At 42.6% G+C, this 23,074-nt stretch overlaps 1 protein-coding gene across 1 annotated transcript; it reads right to left on the bottom strand.

The window, feature by feature from the left end:
• Positions 1–265: 265 nt before the first annotated feature.
• On the bottom strand, positions 266–22,446 carry LOC141270819 (uncharacterized). The gene is made up of 9 exons (XM_073680924.1): positions 22,382–22,446; positions 16,293–16,365; positions 13,427–13,510; positions 13,118–13,297; positions 12,911–13,034; positions 12,730–12,827; positions 12,453–12,543; positions 1,535–2,742; positions 266–1,463 (listed from the first exon to the last, which is right to left on the bottom strand). The coding sequence occupies exons 3-9, from the start codon at positions 13,502–13,504 to the stop codon at positions 966–968; spliced, it is 2,277 nt and encodes a 758-aa protein (XP_073537025.1). The 5' UTR covers positions 13,505–13,510; positions 16,293–16,365; positions 22,382–22,446; the 3' UTR covers positions 266–965.
• Positions 22,447–23,074: the final 628 nt, after the last annotated feature.

Here is a 23,074-nt window from a genome sequence, read left to right as displayed (position 1 = left end):
AAACATTCTTGGCGGGCCGCATGTGGCCCGCGGGCCGTAGATTGAGGACCCCTGTATTAGAGGATGATATGGAATTTGACCCAATTTCAATAGGGATTTCACATATTTTATTTCAAGCTAGGAAACATATTGCATCCAAATGGATTAACCCCTTACATCCTGAAATTAGTGAACTCAAAAATAGGATAAATAATATTATCAGATTAGAAAAAGGGGTATATAAAAAACAAGATTCAATGAATAAATTTGAGAAAATATAGGGCTTATGGTTGGATACACCTGGAATGCTATCAAGGGGGCTATTGTTGGAGAGACAATTTGACTTGTGAGGGGAGAGGTGTGGTATTGGCGAGGTCTAATGTTTCATTGTAATGTGTATTGGAATTCCTTAAATGTGGTATGGGTAATATAGCACACCTATATGTGTATAGGATTATAATGTTTATTACAATATTATGGTTATATAAGAGATTTCAAGAATGTGGAATGTTAAGTGTAAGATATAGTGACTGCAAGTTATCAGACGGTAATGGGCAAGCTGAAAGGCTATATAGGAGAGATGCATGTATGTCATCCCTATGGTATGTTATTTTATTATTGTATGTACTAGTTTCTTGTTTTGTCAAAAAGAAAACTAATGAAAAAAATCTCAAAAATGTATTGGATTAAAGAAAAAAAAGATTAGGAAAAAGGCTTCTCCACTGTGTGAGTTCTCTGGTGCTTAACCAAAGCTGATTTTTGGTTATAACATTTCCCACATTCTGAACATGAAAAAGGCTTCTCCCCTGTATGAGTTCTCTGATGCGTAACCAAAGCTGATATATCATTAAAACATTTCCCACATTCTGAACATGAAAAAGGGCTTCTCTGGTGCTTAATCAAATCTGATTTCTGGTTAAAACGTTTCCCACATTCTGAACATGAAAAAGGGCTTCTCTGGTGCTTAATCAAATCTGATTTCTGGTTCAAACATTTCCCACATTCTCAACATGAAGAGGCTTCTCCCCTGTGTGAATTCTCTGGTGCGTAACCAAAGCTGATTTATCATTAAAACATTTCCCACATTCTGAACATGAAAAAGGCTTCTCCCCTGTGTGAGTTCTCTGGTGCTTAACTAAAGCTGATTTTTGGTTATAACATTTCCCACATTCTGAACATGAAAAAGGCTTCTCCCCTGTGTGAGTTCTCTGATGCGTAACCAAAGCTGATTTATCATTAAAACATTTCCCACATTCTGAACATGAAAAAGGTTTCTCCCCTGTGTGAATTCTCTGGTGCTTAACCAAAGCTGATTTATGGTTAAAACATTTCCCACATTCTGAACATGAAAAAGGCTTCACCCCTGTATGAATTCTCTGGTGCTTAACCAAAGCTGATTTTTGGTTATAACATTTCCCACATTCTGAACATGAAAAAGGCTTCTCCCCTGTGTAAATTCTCTGGTGGTTAATCAAATCTGATTTCTAGTTAAAACATTTCCCACATTCTGAACATGAAAAAGGGCTTCTCTGGTGCTTAATCAAATCTGATTTCTGGTTAAAATATTTCCCACATTGTGAACATGAAGAGGCTTCTCCCCTGTGTGAGTTCTCTGGTGCGTAACCAAAGCTGATTTATCATTAAAACATTTCCCACATTCTGAACATGAAAAAGGCTTCTCCCCTGTGTGAATTCGCTGGTGGTTAACCAAAATTGATTTCTGGTTAAAACATTTCCCACATTCTGAACATGAAAAAGGCTTCTCCCCTGTGTGGGTTCTCTGGTGCTTAATCAAATCTGATTTCTGGTTAAAACATTTCCCACATTCTGAACATGAAAAAGGCTTCTCCCCTGTGTGAGTTCTCTGGTGAGTAACCAAAGCTGATTTATCATGAAAACATTTGCCACATTCTGAACATGAAAAAGGTTTCTCCCCTGTGTGAATTCTCTGGTGCTTAACCAAAGCTGATTTATGGTTAAAACATTTCCCACATTCTGAACATGAAAAAGGCTTCACCCCTGTGTGAATTCTCTGGTGGTTTACCAAAAATGATTTACGGTTAAAACATTTGCCACATTCTGAACATGAAAAAGGCTTCTCCCCTGTGTGAATTCTCTGGTGCTTAACCAAAGCTGATTTATCGTTAAAACAGTTCCCACATTCTGAACATGAAAAGGGCTTCTCTCCTGTGTGGGTTCTCTGGTGGATATTAAGATGTGCTTTCTGGTTGAAACATTTTTCACATTCTGAACAGGTAAAAGGCTTCTCCCCTGTGTGAATTCTCTGGTGCTTAACCAAAGCTGATTTATGGTTAAAACATTTCCCACATTCTGAACAGGAAAAAGGCTTCTCCCCTATGTGAAGTCTCTGGTGCTTGACAAAATCTGATTTCTGGTTAAAACAATTCCCACATTTTGAACAAAAAAATCTATTGTCCGCTGTGTATATTTTTTGATGTTTAAGAATAGACTTTTCGAGGGTAAAACTATTTCCATTTTCTGAACGTGAAAATGACTTCTTTGCTCTAGGAGCAGTTCGTTTTGTAATGCTTATTTTTTTATTTTTATTTTCCTTAGTAGTCGGTAATGAATCAGAAGACAGGAGCTGTTTCATAGGACTAGATGATAGATCTTTGCTGTGAAGGGATGATGGGATATCTGGAGTAATGGCATTCACTTCAGTTGTATACTGTGGGATTTCAAGATCATCCGATTTAAAAATTGAAGATGTCAGCTGTCCCTCTGATCTCCTGGTACAGTCATCTGCCAAGAAAAAAACAATGATTAATTTTGAATAAAATATCCTTTAAATTTATATTTTTGAACATTTCTACTTAAAATGTCTGTAAAAATGACAAGTTATTGACAGAATGACAGTGAATGACAATTCAATCTAATAGAAAACCTCATAGGATGAAACAGTAGAGCATGGTGTTCAACTGTTTGTTCATTCTGCCTCCAAAATATGGAATAAGAAGCCATCAAAAATTTTTATGTAGGCAAAAATTATACCAATAAAAACTTCTTCTCATCCATGAACCAATACAGCAAAATCCGCTCTCCCAAAGTCAAATCTCCCCCTCCGCTATTGAGCTTTGCAGTGTGCTCAAACCACATTTATCATCCATGTATTTGGCATTACTATAGTGAGAAGAACCCACTTAATTTACGGTGTGTGTCTCCTGGAGCACAATCTGGGCACTAAGTGTTGGGTAAGAAAATGGCCAATGTGCAATTTTCACACTCCAACATGAATTACGTGCTAATTTACGGAAAGTGCCTGTGGAGTCAAAATAATCGCTAAGTCTATAGATTAATTCACTGCGGGTTATAATTTCCAAAATGGAGACACTTTATGGTGACTTCTACTACTCCTGCTTTCTGCCATTTTGTTATATTAACCCCTTAACAACATTAGACGTACTAATACGCGTCTGTGCCCTGGGACTTAAGAGCCAGACCCGTATTAGTACGTCATCGCGATCGCGCGCGCACACAGGCTGTGCGGGCGCGATCGCAGCCGGGTGTTAGCTGATAGTACCGGGTGTCAGCTGTGACAATGTGCAGGGAGCGGTCCCGCACCGCTCCCAGCACATTAACCCCCGCATGTTGCGTTTGGAGAGCCCCTGTGTGCCTAAACATTGGAGCTCCCCCACAAGTGACCCCATTTTGGAAACTAGACCCCCCAAGGCACCTATCTAGATGCATAGTGAGCACTTGGAACCCCCAGGTGCTTCACAAATTGATTCGTAAAAATGAAAAAGTGTTTTTTTTTCCACTTTTTCATTTTTACAAATCAATTTGTGAAGAACCTAGGGGTTCCAAGTGCTCACTATGCATCTAGATAGGAGCCTTGGGGGGTCTAGTTTCCAAAATGGTGTCACTTGTGGGGGTTTCCACTGTTTAGGCACATCAGGGGCTCTCCAAATGCAACATGGCGTCCGCTAATTATTCAAGCAAATTTTACAATCAAAAAGTCAAATGGCGCTCCTTCCCTTCCGAGCCCTGCCGTGCGCCCAAACAGTGGTTTTTCCCCACATATGGGGTATATGCGTGCCCAGGGGAAATTGCACAACAAATTTTGGGGTCCATTTTTTCTTGTTACCCCTGTGAAAATAAAAAAAAATTGGGTCTAAAGTAACATTTTTGTGAAAAAAGTTAAATGTTAATTTTTTTCTTCCACATTCCAAAAATTCCTGTGAAGCACCTGAAGGGTTAATAAAGTTTTTGAATGTGGTTTTGAGCACCTTGAGGGGTGCAGATTTTAGAGTGGTCTTACTTTTGGGTATTTTCTGTCATAAAGACCCCTCAAAGTGACTTCAAATGTGATGTGGTCCCTAAAAAAATGGTTTTGCAAATTTTGTTGGAAAAATGAGACATCGCTGGTCAACTTTTAACCCTTATAGCTCCCTAACAAAAAAAAATTTTGGTTCCAAAATTGTGCTGATGTAAAGTACACATGTGGGAAATGTTATTTATTAAGTATTTTGTGTGAACTATCTCTCTGATTGAAGGGCATAAAAATTCAAATTTTGAAAATTGCTAAATTTTCAAAATTTTTCCAAATTTCCATTTTTTTCACAAATAAACGCAAGTGATATCGAAGAAATTTTACCACAATCATGAAGTACAATATGTCACAAAAAAACAATCTCAGAATCAGGGGGATCCGTTGAAGCGTTCCAGAGTAATTACCTCATAAAGTGACAGTGGACAGAATTGTAAAAATTGGCCTGCTCATTAACGTGCAAACCACCCTCGGGGGTTAAGGGGTTAAAGAAGTAGTCCAGTACATTTTTCAATCCCCCAATGTATTTAACCTGTGCCCATAAATCTTTTTGTAATTACCTTCTGCTGTCCTTCTTGCCTGTGAGCGGCAATATCGCTGGCCGCCTACAGGCATCACGTGACCCCCGGCAGCAGCCGGCTCTTTTTTCCGCTGATGTCACGTCAAGTGAGGCGTGACATCAGTGACGCGGTCCCCACGGGGGATGCTGGGCTGTGGGCGGAGTTACCCCGCGCGTCACACCCAGCACCCACCGCGCGCTTTCCCAATGAATGAGGAGAGGGAAAGTGCACGGTGGATGCTGGGTGTGACGCGTGGGGTAGTCCCGCCCACAGCCCAGCATTCACTGCGGGGACCACGTCACTGATGTCACGCCTCACGTGATGCCTGTAGGCGGCCAGTGATAGCGTCACTTACAGGCAAGAAGGACAGCAGAAGGTAATTACAAAAAGACTTATGGGCACAGGGTAAATACATTGGGGGACATTGGGGAAATTGTAAAAAGTACTGGACAACTTCTTTAAGGCTTCTGTAAATGGTGTGTCCCATCTCCTCTGGGATCTGCTCCCCCAACGTCTGCATCTGTCACCAGGTGCCGCCTTAATCATTCAGCAGGCGGCACTGGTGAAGGAGGAGATGTCGGAACCAGAAGCTCTGAGCGGCGCAGGCTCTGTCCAGCCACTAAAATTAGGTAGCCTGGGACCTGTAGTACCATCCAGTCTGGCAGTATGGGTGTGTGTGCTGTCCAGCTGGAGTAATCTGCTTCATCCAATTGGAAAGCACCACACCCTACGAAAGCTGGAAGCATATTGCCGGAAGCTGCCAGATACAGCCCTGTCCTCCTCTTGGTCAGTCCTCTGTGCTCAGCTCCCGGCTTGTGTATTTGTTTCCTGTTGTGACCCCGGCCCGTTTACTGACGACTCTTGTGTCTTCTGATTTTATATTTTCTCTGCCCTCCTGGTTCTGACCCAGCTACCTGACGATTCTTCTTGGGGTTAAAGGGTGATGAGCAAGGCAAACCCTGGTATCTGGAAAATGGAGTATATAGCACCAAGCCTGTTCGTAGTAGCCATCCTTTGAGCTGCCAGGTGACCATGAACAGTGTCCCCAATACATTGTGTCTGCAAACTATTTGTTATGTTCTGCTACCAGAGCTAAGGAAAGAGAGGAGATCTGTCCCTACGATAGAACTCAGCTTTATCCCTACGATGTAACAGGGGACCTGATCCTGCGATCAGACCTGCTAAAGTCCTAAGCTAGTCTGTACGGAGACCTATAGATGTGGGGAGGGAATCCCTACAAGTACTAAGGACTGGGAGGAAAATGGGACACCTCCTAACAGAAATAGTAGCAGACAGACAAACAAACAAAATATATAGAACACTGAGGTCCGTAGACCAAGCAAACTAACAGAGTTAGATACAGAGCACAGGCTAGCTAGAAAGTAGTTATACAATGAAGTCCAGCAAAGCCAGAAGGGCGGAGCAGGATTAAATAGGCCAACAAGGTCATGTGACCAGCAAAGGAAAAAACCTAAGAGCAAGGTTCTAACAGTACCCCCCCTTCTAAGAGGATCCTCCGGATCCCCTAGGACCAGGCTTATCAGGAAATCTCCTGTGAAACGCTCTGATAAGTCTGGATGCGGAAACATCATCTGACCTCACCCAAGAGTTATCCTCGGGTCCGAAACCTTTCCAGGCCACAAGATACTGCAAACTACCTCTATACCGTCTAGAGTTAAGGATGCGAGAAATTTCATATTCCCCGTCCTCCACCACCGGAGGAACAGAGGCAGAGGCGTCACCATCCGACACAACAGCTTTTTTTAACAGAGAGACATGAAATACCGGATTAATTCTCCAGGAGGTAGGAACCTCCAACCTAACAGCAGATTGGTTGACAACCTGAAGCACCTTAAAGGGCCCTACAAACTTGGGACCCAATTTCTTAGAAGGAATCCTCAACCGCAGATTCCTAGAGGACAACCAAACCATGTCACCAACAGCGAACAAAACCTCCTGTCGTTTCCTATCAAAGTAGTCTTTAGATTTTCTGTTGGCCTCCTGAAGATTACCACGCACATCTGTCCAAACTCTCTCCAAATCACCGGAAAAATTCTCCTCCTCAGGCACGGCAGATCCCAACTTGGAGAATGACCCAAACGACGGATGTCTCCCAGAACAACAAAAAAAAGGCGAACAACCAGCAGAAGAAGATGTATGATTGTTCAGAGCAAATTCAGCAAGTGGCAGAAACTCAGACCACCCCTCTTGATTGTCTGCCACAAAACAACGCAAGAACTGCTCAACATCCTGGTTTTTCCTTTCTGTCTGGCCATTAGATTCAGGATGATATCCGGACGAGAACGACAAATGAACTCCCAACCTGTCACAAAAGGCACGCCAAAAACGAGCCACGAACTGAGGACCCCTATCAGAAACAATGTCAGTAGGAACGCCATGAAGTCTGACAATTTCCTTGACAAAGGCCTTAGCGAGAGTTTTAGCGCAGGGCAGTTTGACGAAGGGAACCAAGTGACACATCTTGCTAAAACGGTCCACGACCACCCAGATGACAGTAAAACCCTCAGAGGGGGGAAGGTCAGTTATAAAGTCCATAGCCAAATGTGTCCAAGGAGCACTGGGAACCTCCAAAGGACAAAGCAACCCCGCAGCAGGAGTATGTGAGGACTTAGATCTAGCACATATAGTACATTGACGCACCCACTTAATGACTTCCTTCTGCCATCCAGGCCACCAAAAACTGCGACCCACCAGTCTCTTGGTCTCAGAGATTCCGGGATGACCTGCCAACCGAGATTCATGACACTCAACAAACAAATCTCTCCTAAAGGTCCTAGGCACAAACAACCTCCCATGAGGAGTGTTAGATGGGGCATTCTCCTGTGCTTTAAGAATCTCATCTTCCAAAACGGAGTCCAAAGCAGCTATCACAACACCTTCTTGTAAAATGTTCTCCTCTTTCTCAGCACCGACTATGGGGGAAAAACTGCGAGACAAGGCATCCGCCTTAACATTCTTAGTACCAGGGATGTAAGTAACGGAGAAATTAAACCGCGAGAAAAACAGTGCCCACCTAGCCTGACGGGCATTCAGGCGCTTGGCAGCATCAAGATATATCAGATTTTTATGATCCGTAAGAACCTGAACGGGAAATTCCGCACCTTCCAAGAAGTGGCGCCAGTGTTCAAATGCGAGTTTAATAGCCAATAATTCCCGATTACCAATATCGTAATTCAGTTCAGTCTCCGAAAATTTTTTTGAAAAAAAGGCACAGGGATGTAATCCATCCCCGTTATCCTGAGACAATACTGCGCCAACCCCCACAGAGGAAGCATCAACCTCAACCAAAAACGGCTTAGTCACATCAGGCTGCATAAGGATGGGAGCAGAGGTGAACCTCTCCTTGAGATACACAAAAGCTTCAATGGCCTCAGAAGACCACTGAACCGCATCAGCACCTTTCCTGGTGAGATCGGTCAGAGGTTTGACAATACTAGAAAAATTTTTTATGAATTTTCTGTAATAACTGGCGAAACCTAAAAACCTCTGTATCGATTTCAAACCAATAGGCCTAGGCCATTCCTGTACAGCTTGAACTTTAACCGGGTCCATCTCAAAACCTTCGCTGGAGATAATGTAACCCAAAAAACTAATTCTCTGTACAGCGAACTCACATTTCTCCAGCTTAGCAAAAAGCGAATTGTCCATTAACAACTGTAATACCTCACGTACGCTCCGCCAATGAGACTCCAGATCCGGCGAATAAATCAAAATGTCATCCAAATACACAACCACATTTTTGCCGATCAAAGGTCTAAGGATGTCATTAATAAGATTCTGAAAAAATGCAGGAGCATTAGTAAGACCAAAAGGCATAACCAGATTCTCAAAATGACCCACAGGAGTGTTAAAAGCAGTCTTCCATTCGTCACCCTCTTTCATGCGCAACAGATTGTATGCCCCCTTAAGGTCAATTTTAGAGAACCACTTGGCCCCCATTAACTGGTTAAACAGATCAGGAATCAATGGCAGTGGGTAAGGATTGCGTACAGTAATTTTGTTAATCTCACGAAAATCCAGACAAGGACGTAAACCGCCGTCCTTTTTTTTTACAAAAAAAAATCCAACCGCCACAGGAGACTTAGAGGGCCTAATGTGACCGGCGGCCAAACTTGTCTGTATGTATTCCTCCAAAGCCTTCCTCTCAGGAATAGTAAGGTTAAATAAACGACTTTTAGGAAGAGTCGCTCCAGGGACAAATTCAATAGAACAATCATAGTCTCTATGGGGAGGCAAAACCTGCGATTCCTTCTCAGAAAAAACTCTCCAAAAATCCTGGATAGGAACAGGCAATTCTCCCCTATCCAAAGCTGCAATACGCCCGTTACAACACTTGTCATAACATTTATGGCTCCAGGATTTAATTTCACTGGTAGACCAATCCAGTACAGGATTGTGAAATTTTAACCAGGGCAATCCCAATATTACTGGAGAAGGCAAGTTATTCAAAACTACCAAATCCAATTTCTCATGGTGAACACCATTAATAGTGAGAGGAAATTCACAGACCTTGAGAGTAATATTCTTCAAAGGGGAACCATCCACAGAAACCACAGCAATGGGGGATGATAAAGGTTCGGGTTTTAAATTGAGTCTTTCCAAGAATCCCCCATCAATTACATTCAGAGTAGACCCACAATCAACAAACACCCGAAATTCCATTAATTTTTCCTGAGCAATCGTGGAAGCAGCTAAAAATACACCCTTGGAATTTAAACAGGCAATACGGGCATGACTGACCATTTTTTTTTCTTTCTTCATACGAAGCTCACAGCCTTTAATCAAATGACCAGATTTTCCGCAATAGAAACACAAGCCTTCAGAAAATCTACGGTCTTTTTCTTGAGAGCGAGGTGCCACCGATCCAATCTCCATCGGTTCACCACTGTTAGTACACACATTCTCATAACCAGAAACTGACATAGCAGAGGATTTGCTCTCATTAACCCTTGCACGCAGTCTCCTATCCACCCGTATAGCTAATTGCATAGCCTGTTGCAAATCTTCAGGTGTAGGATAAGCAATTAGCAGGTCTTTAACCCTTTCATTGAGCCCAGCAAGAAATAGACTTTTCAGAGCAGAATCGTTCCACCCTGTTTGAGTAGACCAACGACGGAAATGAGTACAATATTTTTCCACATTACCTGATCCCTGTTTCAAACGTCTCAACTCAGTCTCAGCTGATGCGACACGGTCAGGATCATCATATAATAGTCCCAAAGCAGAAAAAAAACTATCCACTGATCTGAAGCATGTATCACTAGGTTGCAAAGAAAAGGCCCACTCCTGAGGCTCTTTGCGCAAAAGTGACATTATGAACCCTATGCGCTGGGATTCATCCCCAGAGGACTTGGGTCTCAAACGAAAATACAATAAGCAAGCATTTTTAAATGAAAAAAATTCTCGGTGTTCACCAAAAAATAAATCCGGCAAACATACCTTAGGCTCCAAGAAATGTGCTCCAGGACAGTTACTCACGTGCTGACGGAGCTCGGCCACCTCCAGAGAGAGTCCCTGCAGGCGTTTAGCCAAATCCAGAACCGACACCATGATGGAACAGAAAAATCTTTCCTTAGAGAATTTGCAGGCTGGACTTACTGTTATGTTCTGCTACCAGAGCTAAGGAAAGAGAGGAGATCTGTCCCTACGATAGAACTCAGCTTTATCCCTACGATGTAACAGGGGACCTGATCCTGCGATCAGAGCTGCTAAAGTCCTAAGCTAGTCTGTACGGAGACCTATAGATGTGGGGAAGGAATCCCTACAAGTACTAAGGACTGGGAGGAAAATGGGACACCTCCTAACAGAAATAGTAGCAGACAGACAAACAAACAAAATATATAGAACACTGAGGTCCGTAGACCAAGCAAACTAACAGAGTTAGATACAGAGCACAGGCTAGCTAGAAAGTAGTTATACAATGAAGTCCAGCAAAGCCAGAAGGGCGGAGCAGGATTAAATAGGCCAACAAGGTCATGTGACCAGCAAAGGAAAAAACCTAAGAGCAAGGTTCTAACACTATTCTAGCAAGATCTGCATTCAAATAGCTAAATGGCGCTTCTTCCCTTCTTAACCTCCCATGTGCCCAGATAGTAGTGTACAACCCTATATAGGGTATTGTCGGATTCAAGAGAAGTTGGAAAATAATTTGTAAGGTCCATTTGTTTCCTATTATCATTTGTGAAGAATTCCAAAGTTATCACGACATAAAGTAACACATGTCAGATTTCAAAAATGAGGCCTGATTAGGAACACAAAACTGGCTGCGGGAAGTGGTTAAATCAGAGTATTTTGGGCGCTAACTACTGTAGACAAAAACTGTGAGTAACAATAATACATCTACTGAATTGATCAAGCTCAACAGTCTCCATCAGTAATAAATGAGTAACTAGTGGTGAAACCTTTCGGAGGTCTAAACAATGATAAGGGCCAATATTTTCTGTGAGATGAGTTTCAAGATGAAATATCAGACATTGAAAGAGAACTTTTTATAAATAGTGCAGAGCTGAGGTGTCTTAAATTTAGACCTCAGGCATTGGGAAGACGTAATGGAGACCTTCTTTTAAAGACTACCAGAGAGTTACAGAGTCACATAAGTGAGTCAGGCCGATCCCACCACAATAAAGCTATCGTACAAAATTAACCTGTTAAAAAAAGACAGAATAAAAGATATGTTACATCCTCAACAACAATGTATGTATCAGGGGAGAGAACTTCAAATCTAAACCAGAGCTGCACTCATATATGGTGGACCATTGGAGCTACTAGGACTCCTGACCAGAAGAGTAGAGAAAGTATTAATGCCCCCATTTCAGGAGAGATTGTGCAGTAATCTGAATTCCTTAGGATTGAAAACATAATGGAATTTATGACGTGGAGTGAATCCATGAAACCAGGGCTGGAGCCATGCCAACACATCTCCTGCAGGCGGGAATAAATGTATATTACAGCCATCAGCCACGCACAGCTTAGAGATATATCATGGCACAGGTGTAATGTTTTCTGTATAGTTTATCACGATCCTGTTTGAAGTTAGTCGGTTTTAGAAGAAATTGAAAAGTCAGAATAAAGGGAAACTCTGTTGTTATTGTACAGAAATTCACATTTGGCCGTCACTGCACAATTAATGTTGTAGATCGTAAAAGCGAAGTTTGGCCAGAAAGACTGGACCTGGTCTTGTAGGGACCATATGAGCACATTCAGCAGCACAGAAGGTGGATTCATCCAATAAGATATCAGGGATCTAGGAAGCCAACACCATCATTACCCTCCACTTTCTCTTCAACTGATTTTCTCACTTGTCAGCACATTGTACGTACGCTGTCATTTGGCTTTGTAGTTTACAGATCTGTGCAGGTAATGGTCAGCGTCTCCTAATCCCAGGGGGTAGGTAGATCCTCCAGGTTGTAAGTTCTATAGAAAAGGTCTTTCACAATTACACAAAGTAATGTGAACATTTTTGGATGGAGGAAAATGTTGTGGTCTAGAGGTAAAATGGTGATCACACAATTGCCACACAACCGGACTACACCACTGATAAAGCAGCCACAGCCGGTAATTGAGAAGAATCTGTGACTTCTCTGCATTTAGTGGTTACTACTCACCTGGGTAGTCATATGTAGGAATCTCCTCTTTACACCGCTCATCACCCCTCACACATGTTTCTGTAGTATTAATATTGGTCAGATCTTCACCCTGAAACAAATATTGTAAAAGTCACAAACAGATGGAGAAGTCACATCTATGATCAGCTCTAATCCTGCCATCTCCACCGTCCTCATTACACCAGTATAAAACATATAGTACTGGTGCATAAAACAAGACTGAACACAAGACCTACACATCATAGGGGAGATCTCATGACACCTTCTCTCCATCTACCTGATGATCCTGAGGAACATTGGGATCTTCTTGTTTACAGTCCTGTGGAAGAAGAGGACGGGGACATCTCTCTGGTGTTGTCCTCTTACTGGATAGATCTGGAGGAAACACATACAGGTATTGAATTTATTCTTTACATACAGATAATTATAGGCCGTGTGTATTTAGTCCTGTCCATTACCTGGTGATGTGAGGGGCTGGTGAACCTCCATCGTGACGTTCTTGTATAGATCTTTGTGTCCTTCTAAATACTCCCACTCCTCCATGGAGAAATAGACAGCGACATCCTGACACCTTATAGGAACCTGACACATACAATGATACTGTTATCCCCTCATTCCCTCCATAGCGTTACTGTATAATGTCCCAGCATTCCCAGCAGTGTCACCTCTCCAGTCAGCAGCTCAATCATCTTGTAGGTGAGTACTAGGATCTTCTGGTCATTAATGTCCTCATGTATGAGAGGGTGAGGTGGAGGCCCTGTGATTGGGCTTAGGGGTCTTCCCCATCCCTCAGACTCAGGGTCCTGACAGCGCCCAATAGAGGTCTTCTTCACTACTATGTAATCCTGGTTATGGAGAGACACATTAATAAATCTCACTACAGACATTTCCAGAGTCCTCACCTCTCCAGTTCTGTCCATCTGTTATTCCCATAGATAAGAATGATGTAATGTGACGTCATCAGAGTCTCTCACCTCTCCAGTAAGCCGGAAGAGGATCTCTAGGGTGAGGTGCATTATCCTCTCCACTATATTCGTTTTGTCTCTATCCATTCTTCTCTAGGAAAATTATATAGATGAATTATTAGTATCTCATACTGTGGGAATCTGAGTGGATTGAAGATGAGTTGGTGTAAAATATATAAAATTCTGTTTAATAAAAAAATTAATAGAAAGTGTAAAAGTGTATAATGGGTGCTCACTGCTTGTGGTGCTCAGGAGGAAAATAGTGAAACAGTCCAAAAATATATATATATATATATATATATATATATATATATATATATATATATATATATATATATATATATATATATATATATACTCCGGCACACAAATTGTCATGAAAATGATTTTTTATTATGCAATGAAGCAAAGAAAGTTTTCTTAATTTTGATAGACCTCTAATGAAATCAGATATTTCCAATGTTTCGGCCTATCATAGGCCTTTCTCAAGGTATCTGGTGTCTAGTGGGTCCCAGTCTGCGGCAGAGCGGCATCTGTGTGTATCGCCCAAAAAAAAATAATAGCATTGTGATGCTGGTATAAAGCAATAATGCGGTAGAGCACTTCATACATCTTCAGGTCATAAGGAGATACCTATGTGCTATCAGTTGGGATTACGGAAGTTATAAAATAATTCAGGTAATTTAACAATATAAAGAAACAGCAGTCTTTATACAGCCAATAAAATATGTTAATGGTTTATTTATATACATCTCACCACTCCACGATAAGTTCTGGAAAGAAGACGTCTTCTATCTCCACCGCCTACTCTACACTGTGTGCACGATTATTAGACAATTTGTATTTTTGATGATTATTTTTTTTATTTAACATCTCCTGTGCTGTCAGTCAATCCAAAGGGTAAGAAGTCTGAATATATAAGAAAGTAAAAGTGAGGTGTTGTCTTAGGAGAATATCTCTGTGTCCAGAATTATTATGCAACTATATGAAAAATGTAAATTTTCCATCTTAATTGTTTATTTTCATCTGGTGTAGTGAGAATAAGAACCAAAACATCTCAATGTCCAAAAATACATTTCTGACATTTAATAAAAATATATCAGTGAGCAATATAGCCACCATTCTTCTCAATACTAGCGATAAGCCATCCATCCATGGAGTCAATTAGTTCCTTAATCTGTTGACGATCATCTTTGTGGGCAGCACCAGGCACAGCCCCCGACACTTATCAGAGAGGCGACTGTTCTCCTTCACCATAAATCTCCAGTTTAAGAAAAGCTCAAAAGTTCTCAGTAAGATTTAGGTCCAGTGAGGAAAAAGTCATGACATTGTTCTTTCATCTTTAAGGCCTTTCCGGGTACTGAGCAGTGAAGACTTCGATGCTGCGATTGAGCATTCTCACTCAGAACAAAAGCAGCTTTTTTTAAAAGATGCAGATTTTTTCTGTACCTCTGCTTAAAGAAAATGTCTTTTAAAAACTGGCAGAAGGTTTGGGATTTGATTTTGAGTCCATATTCAACTCAAAAAAGTCCAACTAGCTCATCTGTAGTTATACCAGCCCATAGCATTGCCCAACTCCATCTCGCTGGCGTCTGAGTTGAAGTCTAGTTCTGTGCCCATTACTGATCCAGCCACGAGCCCATCCATATGGTCCGTCAAGAATCACTCTCATCAGTCCATAAAACCTTTAAAAAATCTGTCTTCAGATATCTTTTGGTTAAGTCTTGATGTTTGCGCTTGTGTCTTGTTCGGTGGAGATTGATATTCAGCCTCGGCCTTATCTCTGAGCACTGAACACCAAGTTTTTCTGGGCCTCCAGGAAGGCGGTAGTTCTGGAATACAACAGCACTGGAGGATAACATCTTCCTGGTCGCTTCACGTTTGAGTCTTCTGAAATCTTTTGCAGTTAATGTTATTCTGTATATTTCTTTTGCAACCCTGTAGACTTTTAAAGCTTCTGTGGTCACTCCCCAATATCTGAGCAATTTAAAGAGTGCTGTATCCCTCTGTAAGACTTTTAACCAGTTTTGACTTTTTAGAGTCCGTTAAAACTCTTTTTGGCCCATTTTGCCTGAGGAAAAGAAGCTGTCTAATAATTCTGCCCCCCTGATAAAGGGTGTCAATATCCTTAAAGGGGTTGTCCAGTACTTTTAAAAATATGCCAATGTGTTTTAATGTTGAATAGAAGCTTCTTTCTAACTACCTCCTGGTGCTGTTTCTGCCTGTGAGCGGCGCTATCGCTGGCCGCTCACAGGCAGCACGTGACCCCCGGCTGCAGCCGACTCTGACATCCGCTGACGTCACGACAAGTCCAGGCTGCAGCCGAGGGTCCCTCTTTCGCTTTCCACCGGTGGCTGCTGGGTTGTGGGCCGGGTTACCCCGCAAGTTATACCCGGCATCCACAGCGCGCTTTCCCTGTCCCCATTCATTGGGAAAGCGCGCGGTATATGCTGGGTGTGACGCAGGGAATAACCCCGCCCACAACCCAGCAGCCACCGCGGGGACCCCAGCGCTGAGTCACGCCTCACTTGACGTGACGTCAGTGGGGGGGTCACGTGCTGCCTGTAAGAGGCCACCGATAGCGCCACTCACAGGCAGAAACAGCACCAGGAGGTAATTAGAAAGAAGCTTCTATTTATCATTAAAACACACTGGCATATTTTTAAAAGTATTGGACAACCCTTTTAAGCTACATGCCCTCATTACACAAATACACATCACCTGATCTACTTCCTCCAATAAACAAACAGTTATATAGCTTGCATTTGGAAAATCTGCATAAAAATGATGATATGGTCAAAATATTCACTGGCCTAATAATTGCGCACACAGTGTATGTTTCAAAGTGATCAAGAAAACTATTTTTTATTCTCACCTGCTATAAGCTATGGGTGCAATGTTCAGGAATCATCCCTCAATCCATAGAACGTGGATTACACATCTCACCCCTGACAAAGCCAAAAAGTGAAAATAGTTGGGTAATATTCTGAAGCTCCATTGTGATTATGATATGTTATAAGCAAGTTTAAATCTCTCAGTTATTTCAATGTGTCTTAGGGGTGCACTGTTTTATATGGTAATACAAAAAGAAACACTGGCATGGTGGCACCTAGCAGGGTGCAGTGCACGCTCAGGAGTTAATTTCTGGTGTTACAAAAAATAAATGATTACAATCATGTCTTGCATATTACAGCAAAAGAGAAGAACGACCCTATTAGTGGTGTGGGCTGTGGGGCACTAAAACTATAGGGGTAACAAAGATGAGGATCATTACTGTATATGGCAATGAGAGGGGGGGCTATTACTTTATAGGGCACTATAGATAATTATAGCACGATGTGGAAATGGGGAAAAATGGGCAGGACACCTAAGGAGAGTAATGAAAAATATATATATGAAAAAGACAAAATATTAAAAAACACAGAAACAATAAATCTTTATATCATTCCCCTCCCCCAAAGTAAATAGCAAAATGTAATACATTGAAAAAATTATTCGGTATTGCCATGCACGTAACTGCCTGAATTAATAAAATTTTTAAATATTTTTTCCCATGTGGTATAAATCGAAACACTAGGAATAATGTTTTTGATCACCACAATTCCACGTAATAAAAAGTTATTAAAATGTCATATTTCCTACAAAATTGTATCAACAAAAGTGAAGAAACAAGAACAAATCATTGAAACCGGTCCATCGATAGGAAGAATGAAAATCGTTACGGGTTTCAGAAAATGGCGACATGAAAAAATTGTTAGATACTAAATTTTCAGCCTTGGTGACATCATAACTGTAGCGCATTAGACCGCTGCAGTCAACCACTGATCTCAGAACTGATGACTATTTATTCAGCATGACTCGTTGAGCTCAGTGACTGGCTGCAGTTGTCACACACGCTAAAGACATGACATCACCACTGCAGCCTATAAAGAAGACCCGAGCAGCAGCAGAGAGCTGGCACTGGAGCAGGGGAAGGTGAGTAATGCTGATTATAGTATTTGTTACACAGGGTCGTAGATTGTGTACAGAACACTGAAAGGGGAATCCTCTTCTATGATACTCCTCTCTGCTGGTACAGGGCACATTGTGATGTTCAGAGTTGTAATGAGCCTTAACCTGAGGGCAGACAGGAATAATTATGAAATGGTCTGAGAGCAGAGATGAACAGTGTGGAGATGGTCTGAGGGAAGAGAGGAGTGCTGAGGAGACAGCCTGAGTGAAGAAAGGAGCGCTGAAGGGAAAGCCTGAGAGTAGAAAGGAGCACTGAGGAAACGGCCTGAAATTGGAGAAAAGTGTTGAAGAGATGGCCTGAGGTTAAATATGAGCACCAAGGAGGCAGCCAGAGAGCAGAGAAGAAAAGAGATTGCCTGAATACAGAGAGGAGCGCTAAGGAGATTACCTGAGAGCAGAGTGCTGAGGAGAAGTCCTGTAAGCAGAGAGGAACACTGAAGAGACGACCTGAGGGTAGAAAGGAGTGCGAAGGAGGCAGCCAGAGAGCAGAGAGGGACACTGAGGAGACAGCCTATGTGTAAAGAGAAGCGCTGAGGAGACTGCCTGGGAGGAGACAGACTTAGGGCAGAGAGGAGCCCTGAGGAGACGGCCTGAGAGTAGAGAGGAGTCCAGAGGAGATGGCTTGAGAGTAGAGAGGAGTCCCGAGGAGACAGCAAGAGAGCAGAGGAGCCCCGAGGAGACGGCCTGAGAGTAGAGAGGAGTCCAGAGGAGATGGCTTGAGAGTAGAGAGGAGTCCCGAGGAGACAGCAAGAGAGCAGAGGAGCCCCGAGGAGAGGGCAAGAGAGTAGACAGGAGCCCTGAGGAGACGGCCTGAGAGTAGAGAGGAGCCCAGAGGAGACAGCCTGAGAGTAGAGAGGAGCCCAGAGGAGACAGCCTGAGAGTAGAGAGGAGCCCAGAGGAGACAGCCTGAGAGTAGAGAGGAGCCCAGAGGAGACGGCCTGAGAGTAGAGAGGAGCCCAGAGGAGACGGCCTGAGAGTAGAGAGGAGCCCAGAGGAGACGGCCTGAGAGTAGGGAGGAGCCCAGAGGAGACGGCCTGAGAGTAGAGAGGAGCCCAGAGGAGACGGCCTGAGAGTAGAGAGGAGCCCAGAGGAGACGGCCTGAGAGTAGAGAGGAGCCCAGAGGAGACGGCCTGAGAGTAGAGAGGAGCCCAGAGGAGACGGCCTGAGACTAGAGAAGAGACCCGAGGAGACGGCCTCAGAGTAGAGAAGAGACGGCCTGAGAGTAGAGAGGAGCCCCGAGGAGATGGCCTGAGAGTAGAGAGGAGCCCAGAGGAGATGGCCTGAGAGTAGAGAGGAGCCCCGAGGCGATGGCCTGGGAGCATAGAAGAGTGTTGAGGAGATGGCCTGAGTGCAGAAAGAAGCACTGAGGAGACGGGCTGAGAGTAAAGAAGAGCGCTGAGGATAGAGAGGAACACCGAGGAGACGGCCTGAGTGTGGACTTATTAGAACAAGAACTTCAGAGTGAAATATGACGGGAATCTTGACAGAAAGTCGATGGAACTCATTATAGTCAGTGGGGACAGTCGGGCTCCGCTCCTGGGCATCTAGTGATGAATCCATCCCCAGTCTCCTTTGCATTGCTCTATTCCTACAAAGGAACAGAACAACGGTCGGATTTAGCAGTAAACACAGCCTTAACCCCTTTACAACCCAGGGCGTACTAATACGTACCTGCGCCCTGGGCTTTAAGAGCCAGATACGTATTATTACGCCCTGGGGATTGCGCCCGCACACAGGAAATCGATTGCAGCATTGCGGAGGTAAGCGCCGATACTTACCTCCTCTCCCGGCGTCCCGTGGTGTCTGCAGTAATTTCTCCCTGTGTTCAGAGCGGACAGGCTGCATAACATAGGGAGCTGCTGCTCTCTATGCTATACAGCCGATCAGGCTGAAAAAAGTGAAAGTCCCACAGTGGGACAAGGTGTAAAAGTAAGTAAAAAAGTCAGACAGTGAAAAAAAAAATTGTAAAAATATTTTAAAAAAATTGAAAAAAATAATCCACAAAAATAAAAATATATTGTACCCATAAATATATAATCTTATGGAAAAAAAACAAACAATAAAAGTACACATATTTGGTATCGCCGCGTCCGGAACGACCTGACCTATAAAACTGTCCAACTAGTGAACACGCTTAAAAAAAAAGAAAAAAAAAAAAAAGAAGCAAAAAACGATACATACCGCAAAACAAAAAATGGAATAACACGCAATAAAAAAGACGAATGTAAATAAAAATGGTACTGCTGAAAACTCCATCTTGTCCCGCAAAAAACAAGCCGCCATACAGCTCCATCGGCCGAAAAATAAAAAAGGTATAGCTTTCAGAATAAAGCAATACAAAAACAATTATTTTTTCTATAAGTTTTTACTGCGTAAAAGCGCCAAAAAAAAAACAAACAATATAAATGTGGTACCCCTGTAAATGTACTGACCCGAAGAATAATGCTGCCTTATCAATTTTACCACACGCGGAATGACATAAAAAAAAATAATTCCGGAATTGTTGGTTTTTGTTTATTCTGCCTCCCAAAAATCGAAATAGAAAGCGATCAAAAAATGTCACGTGACTGAAAATGGTACCAATAAAAACGTCAACTTGTCCCGCAAAAAACAAGCCATCACATGACTTTGTCGACCAAAATATGTAAAAATTATAGCTCTCAAAATATGGCAATGCAAAAACTAGTCTTTGCAAAAAAAAAAGGGGTTTTAGGTGTGTGACAGCAGTCAATAATAAAAACCCGATATGAATCTGGTATCGCTGTAATTGCACCTACCCAAAGAATAAAGTTGTCAAATCACTTATACCGCATGGGGAACGGCATAAAAAATAAACTCTAGGGTTAGGGTTGGGCTAGGGTTAGGGTTGTGTTGGTGTTGGGATTTTTTCAAAAGTAAAGAAAAAAAAAATGACGATATGGTGCCTAGTGTTGAGCGCAAGTGCTCGCTACTTGAGTTTGCATCGGGTGCTCGGGTATGCACAGAGTATCGCAGGTGCTCGAGCGACATGCTCGAGTCTCCGCCCCATATGTTTTGCAGCTGTTATACAGCCAAAAAAAACTCGCAGGGATTGCCTGCAATGCACGAGCGAACCCCGCATGTTTTTTTTTGTGTGTTTAATAACCGTGAAACATGCGGGGAGGGGACTCGAGCATGTCACTTGAGCACCCGCGATACTTGGTGCATACCCGAGTACCCAATGCAAACTCAAGTATCCAGCACTTTCACTCAAGACTAATGACAACTTATTCAATTGATGACCTAATGTTATCAAATTCTGTGTCGTATCTCTGGGTTCAAAATGTTCACTATACCCCTTGATAAAATCCTTGAGGGGTGTAGTCTCCAAAATGGAGTCACTTGTGGGGGGGGTTTCCACTGTTTAGGCGCATCAGGAGCTCTCCAAACGTGACATGGCGTCCGCTAATTATTCAAACAAATTTTACGTTCAAAAAGTCAAATGGCGCTCCTTCCCTTCCGAGCCCTGCCGTGCACCCAATCAGTGGTTTTCCCCCACTTATGGAGTATCGGCTTACTCAGGAGAAATTGAACAACAAATTGCATGGTACAATTTCTCCTGTTATCCTTATGAAAATGCAAAATTGGAGGCTGAAAAACATTTTTGTTGGAAAAATGTGAAAATTTTATTTTTATGGCTCAATGTTTTAAACTTCTGTGAAGCACCTGGGGGTTCAGGGTGCTCACCACACATCTAAATAAGTTCCCTGAGGGGTCTAGTTACCAAAATGGTGTCACTTGTGGGGGGGTTTCGACTGCTTAGGCACATCAGGGGCACCCCAAACACGACATGGCATCTGCTAATTTTTTAAGCAAATTTTACATTCAAAAAGTCAAATGGCGCTCCTTCCCTTCCGAACCTTGTCGTGCGCCCAAACAGTGGTTTCCCCCACATATAGGGTATTGGCTTACTCAAAAGGAATTGCACAACAAATTTTGGGGTTCATTTTTTAATGATACCATTGCGAAAATAAAAAAAAAATTGGGGTCTAAAGTAACATTTTTTCCTTCCACATTCCAAAAATTCCTGTGAAGCACCTGAAGGGTTAATAAAGTTCTTGAATGTGGTTTTGAGCACCTTGAGGGGTGCAGTTTTTAGAATGTTGTCACTTTGGGGTATTTTCTGTCATAAAGGCCCCTCAAAGTGACTTCAAATGTGATGTGGTCCCTAAAAAAATGGTTTTGTAAATTTTGTTGGAAAAATGAGAAATCGCTGGTCAACTTTTAACCCTTATAGCTCTCTAACAAAAAAAATGTTGGTTCCAAAACTGTGCTGATGTAAAGTAGATATGTGGGAAATGTTATTTATTAACTATTTTGTGTGACATATCTCTCTGATTTAAGGAAATGTAAATTCAAAGTTTTAAAATTGCTACATTTTTGCCAAATTTCCGTTTTTTTCACGAATAAACGCAAGTGATATCGAAGAAATTTTACCACAATCATAAAGTACAATATGTCACGAAAAACAGTCTCAGAATCAGGGGGATCCGTTGAAGCGTTCCAGAGTAATTACCTCATAAAGTGACAGTGGTCAGAATTGTAAAAATTGGCCTGGTCATTAATGTGCAAACCACCCTGGGGTGTAAAGGTGTCAAAGGGGTTGTCCATTTAGTTTGTGTTCAAGGTAGAATTAAATGGTAATGGGTGTGGTTAGGGGTTGGAGGAATGGTTATGGACGTGGCCTAAGATTCTGTCATGATGTACAATCTATCCCTCTTTATATTCTTTGAAAGTTGGGAGGTCACACAAATGTAGAAATCTAATTTTTTTTGTAGCTGCAAAATGCAATGTGTGAATAAAGTCTATAGAGAGTGAGAGCCCCAATGGGGACGGTGATAATGATGTGTGTACAGCGCTGCGGAGTATGGTGGTGATATAGAAGGAAGAGGAATAAATAATCCTGATGAACAATAAAGGGGAATCTCCACATACCTCCACCTGCAGAGCCGCCACCACATATATGGCTGTTCTGTGCACACAGGACCTGTGATGAGGTCACAGGAGGGGAGGAGTCAGGGGTCACATGATCAGGGGCCTCAGTGGATGCAGGACTCTGCTGCACCCTGCAGGATGCAGCGTGTATAAGTGTTTAGTGTGTGGGGAGCGTCTCTATTAGGTTATAGGCCAGACACTATGTACCTCACTTATCTGTGTGACTGGTGCCCTATACCGGCCTTATCCACGTGCACTTATAATACTACGCAGCCGCCCCTCCATGAACCGTCGATGTGAGTGGTTGTTTCATCTATTTTGCACCTGTGCTGCCTCCGCCTTTATCATGGGGACTGTTGTGTCCTGCAGTGTAGTTGATATTGTGTCTGTCACGATTCCTCCGCTCAATGTGTCTTGGACGCAGTGATTGACAGCTCAGTCATCCAATCTAGTGCAGGGATGTGCTGAGAGGTTGGTATTTTGATTGACAGCTCAGCTGTCCAATCTGAGTCTGGGAGGTGCTGATTTTCCTTCAGGCGTGTAAAGTGTTCCCTGTTCCTAGTGATTAACCCGCTACTTAGCAGAGCGGTCAGTCCCATATAGCTGCCGGTCGTAGCTTTCAGCTCAATGTGGTTTGTGCTCTGAATTCAGACATTCTGATCTTCTGTTGCTGGACCCTGGATTTCCCTATTG

Source organism: Phyllobates terribilis, unplaced genomic scaffold (genome assembly GCF_046119375.1).
Source record: "Phyllobates terribilis strain yellow unplaced genomic scaffold, ASM4611937v1 Scaffold_5__5_contigs__length_657084704, whole genome shotgun sequence".
Lineage (NCBI taxonomy): Eukaryota > Metazoa > Chordata > Amphibia > Anura > Dendrobatidae > Phyllobates > Phyllobates terribilis.
This window is presented reverse-complemented; position numbering and strand designations above follow the sequence as displayed.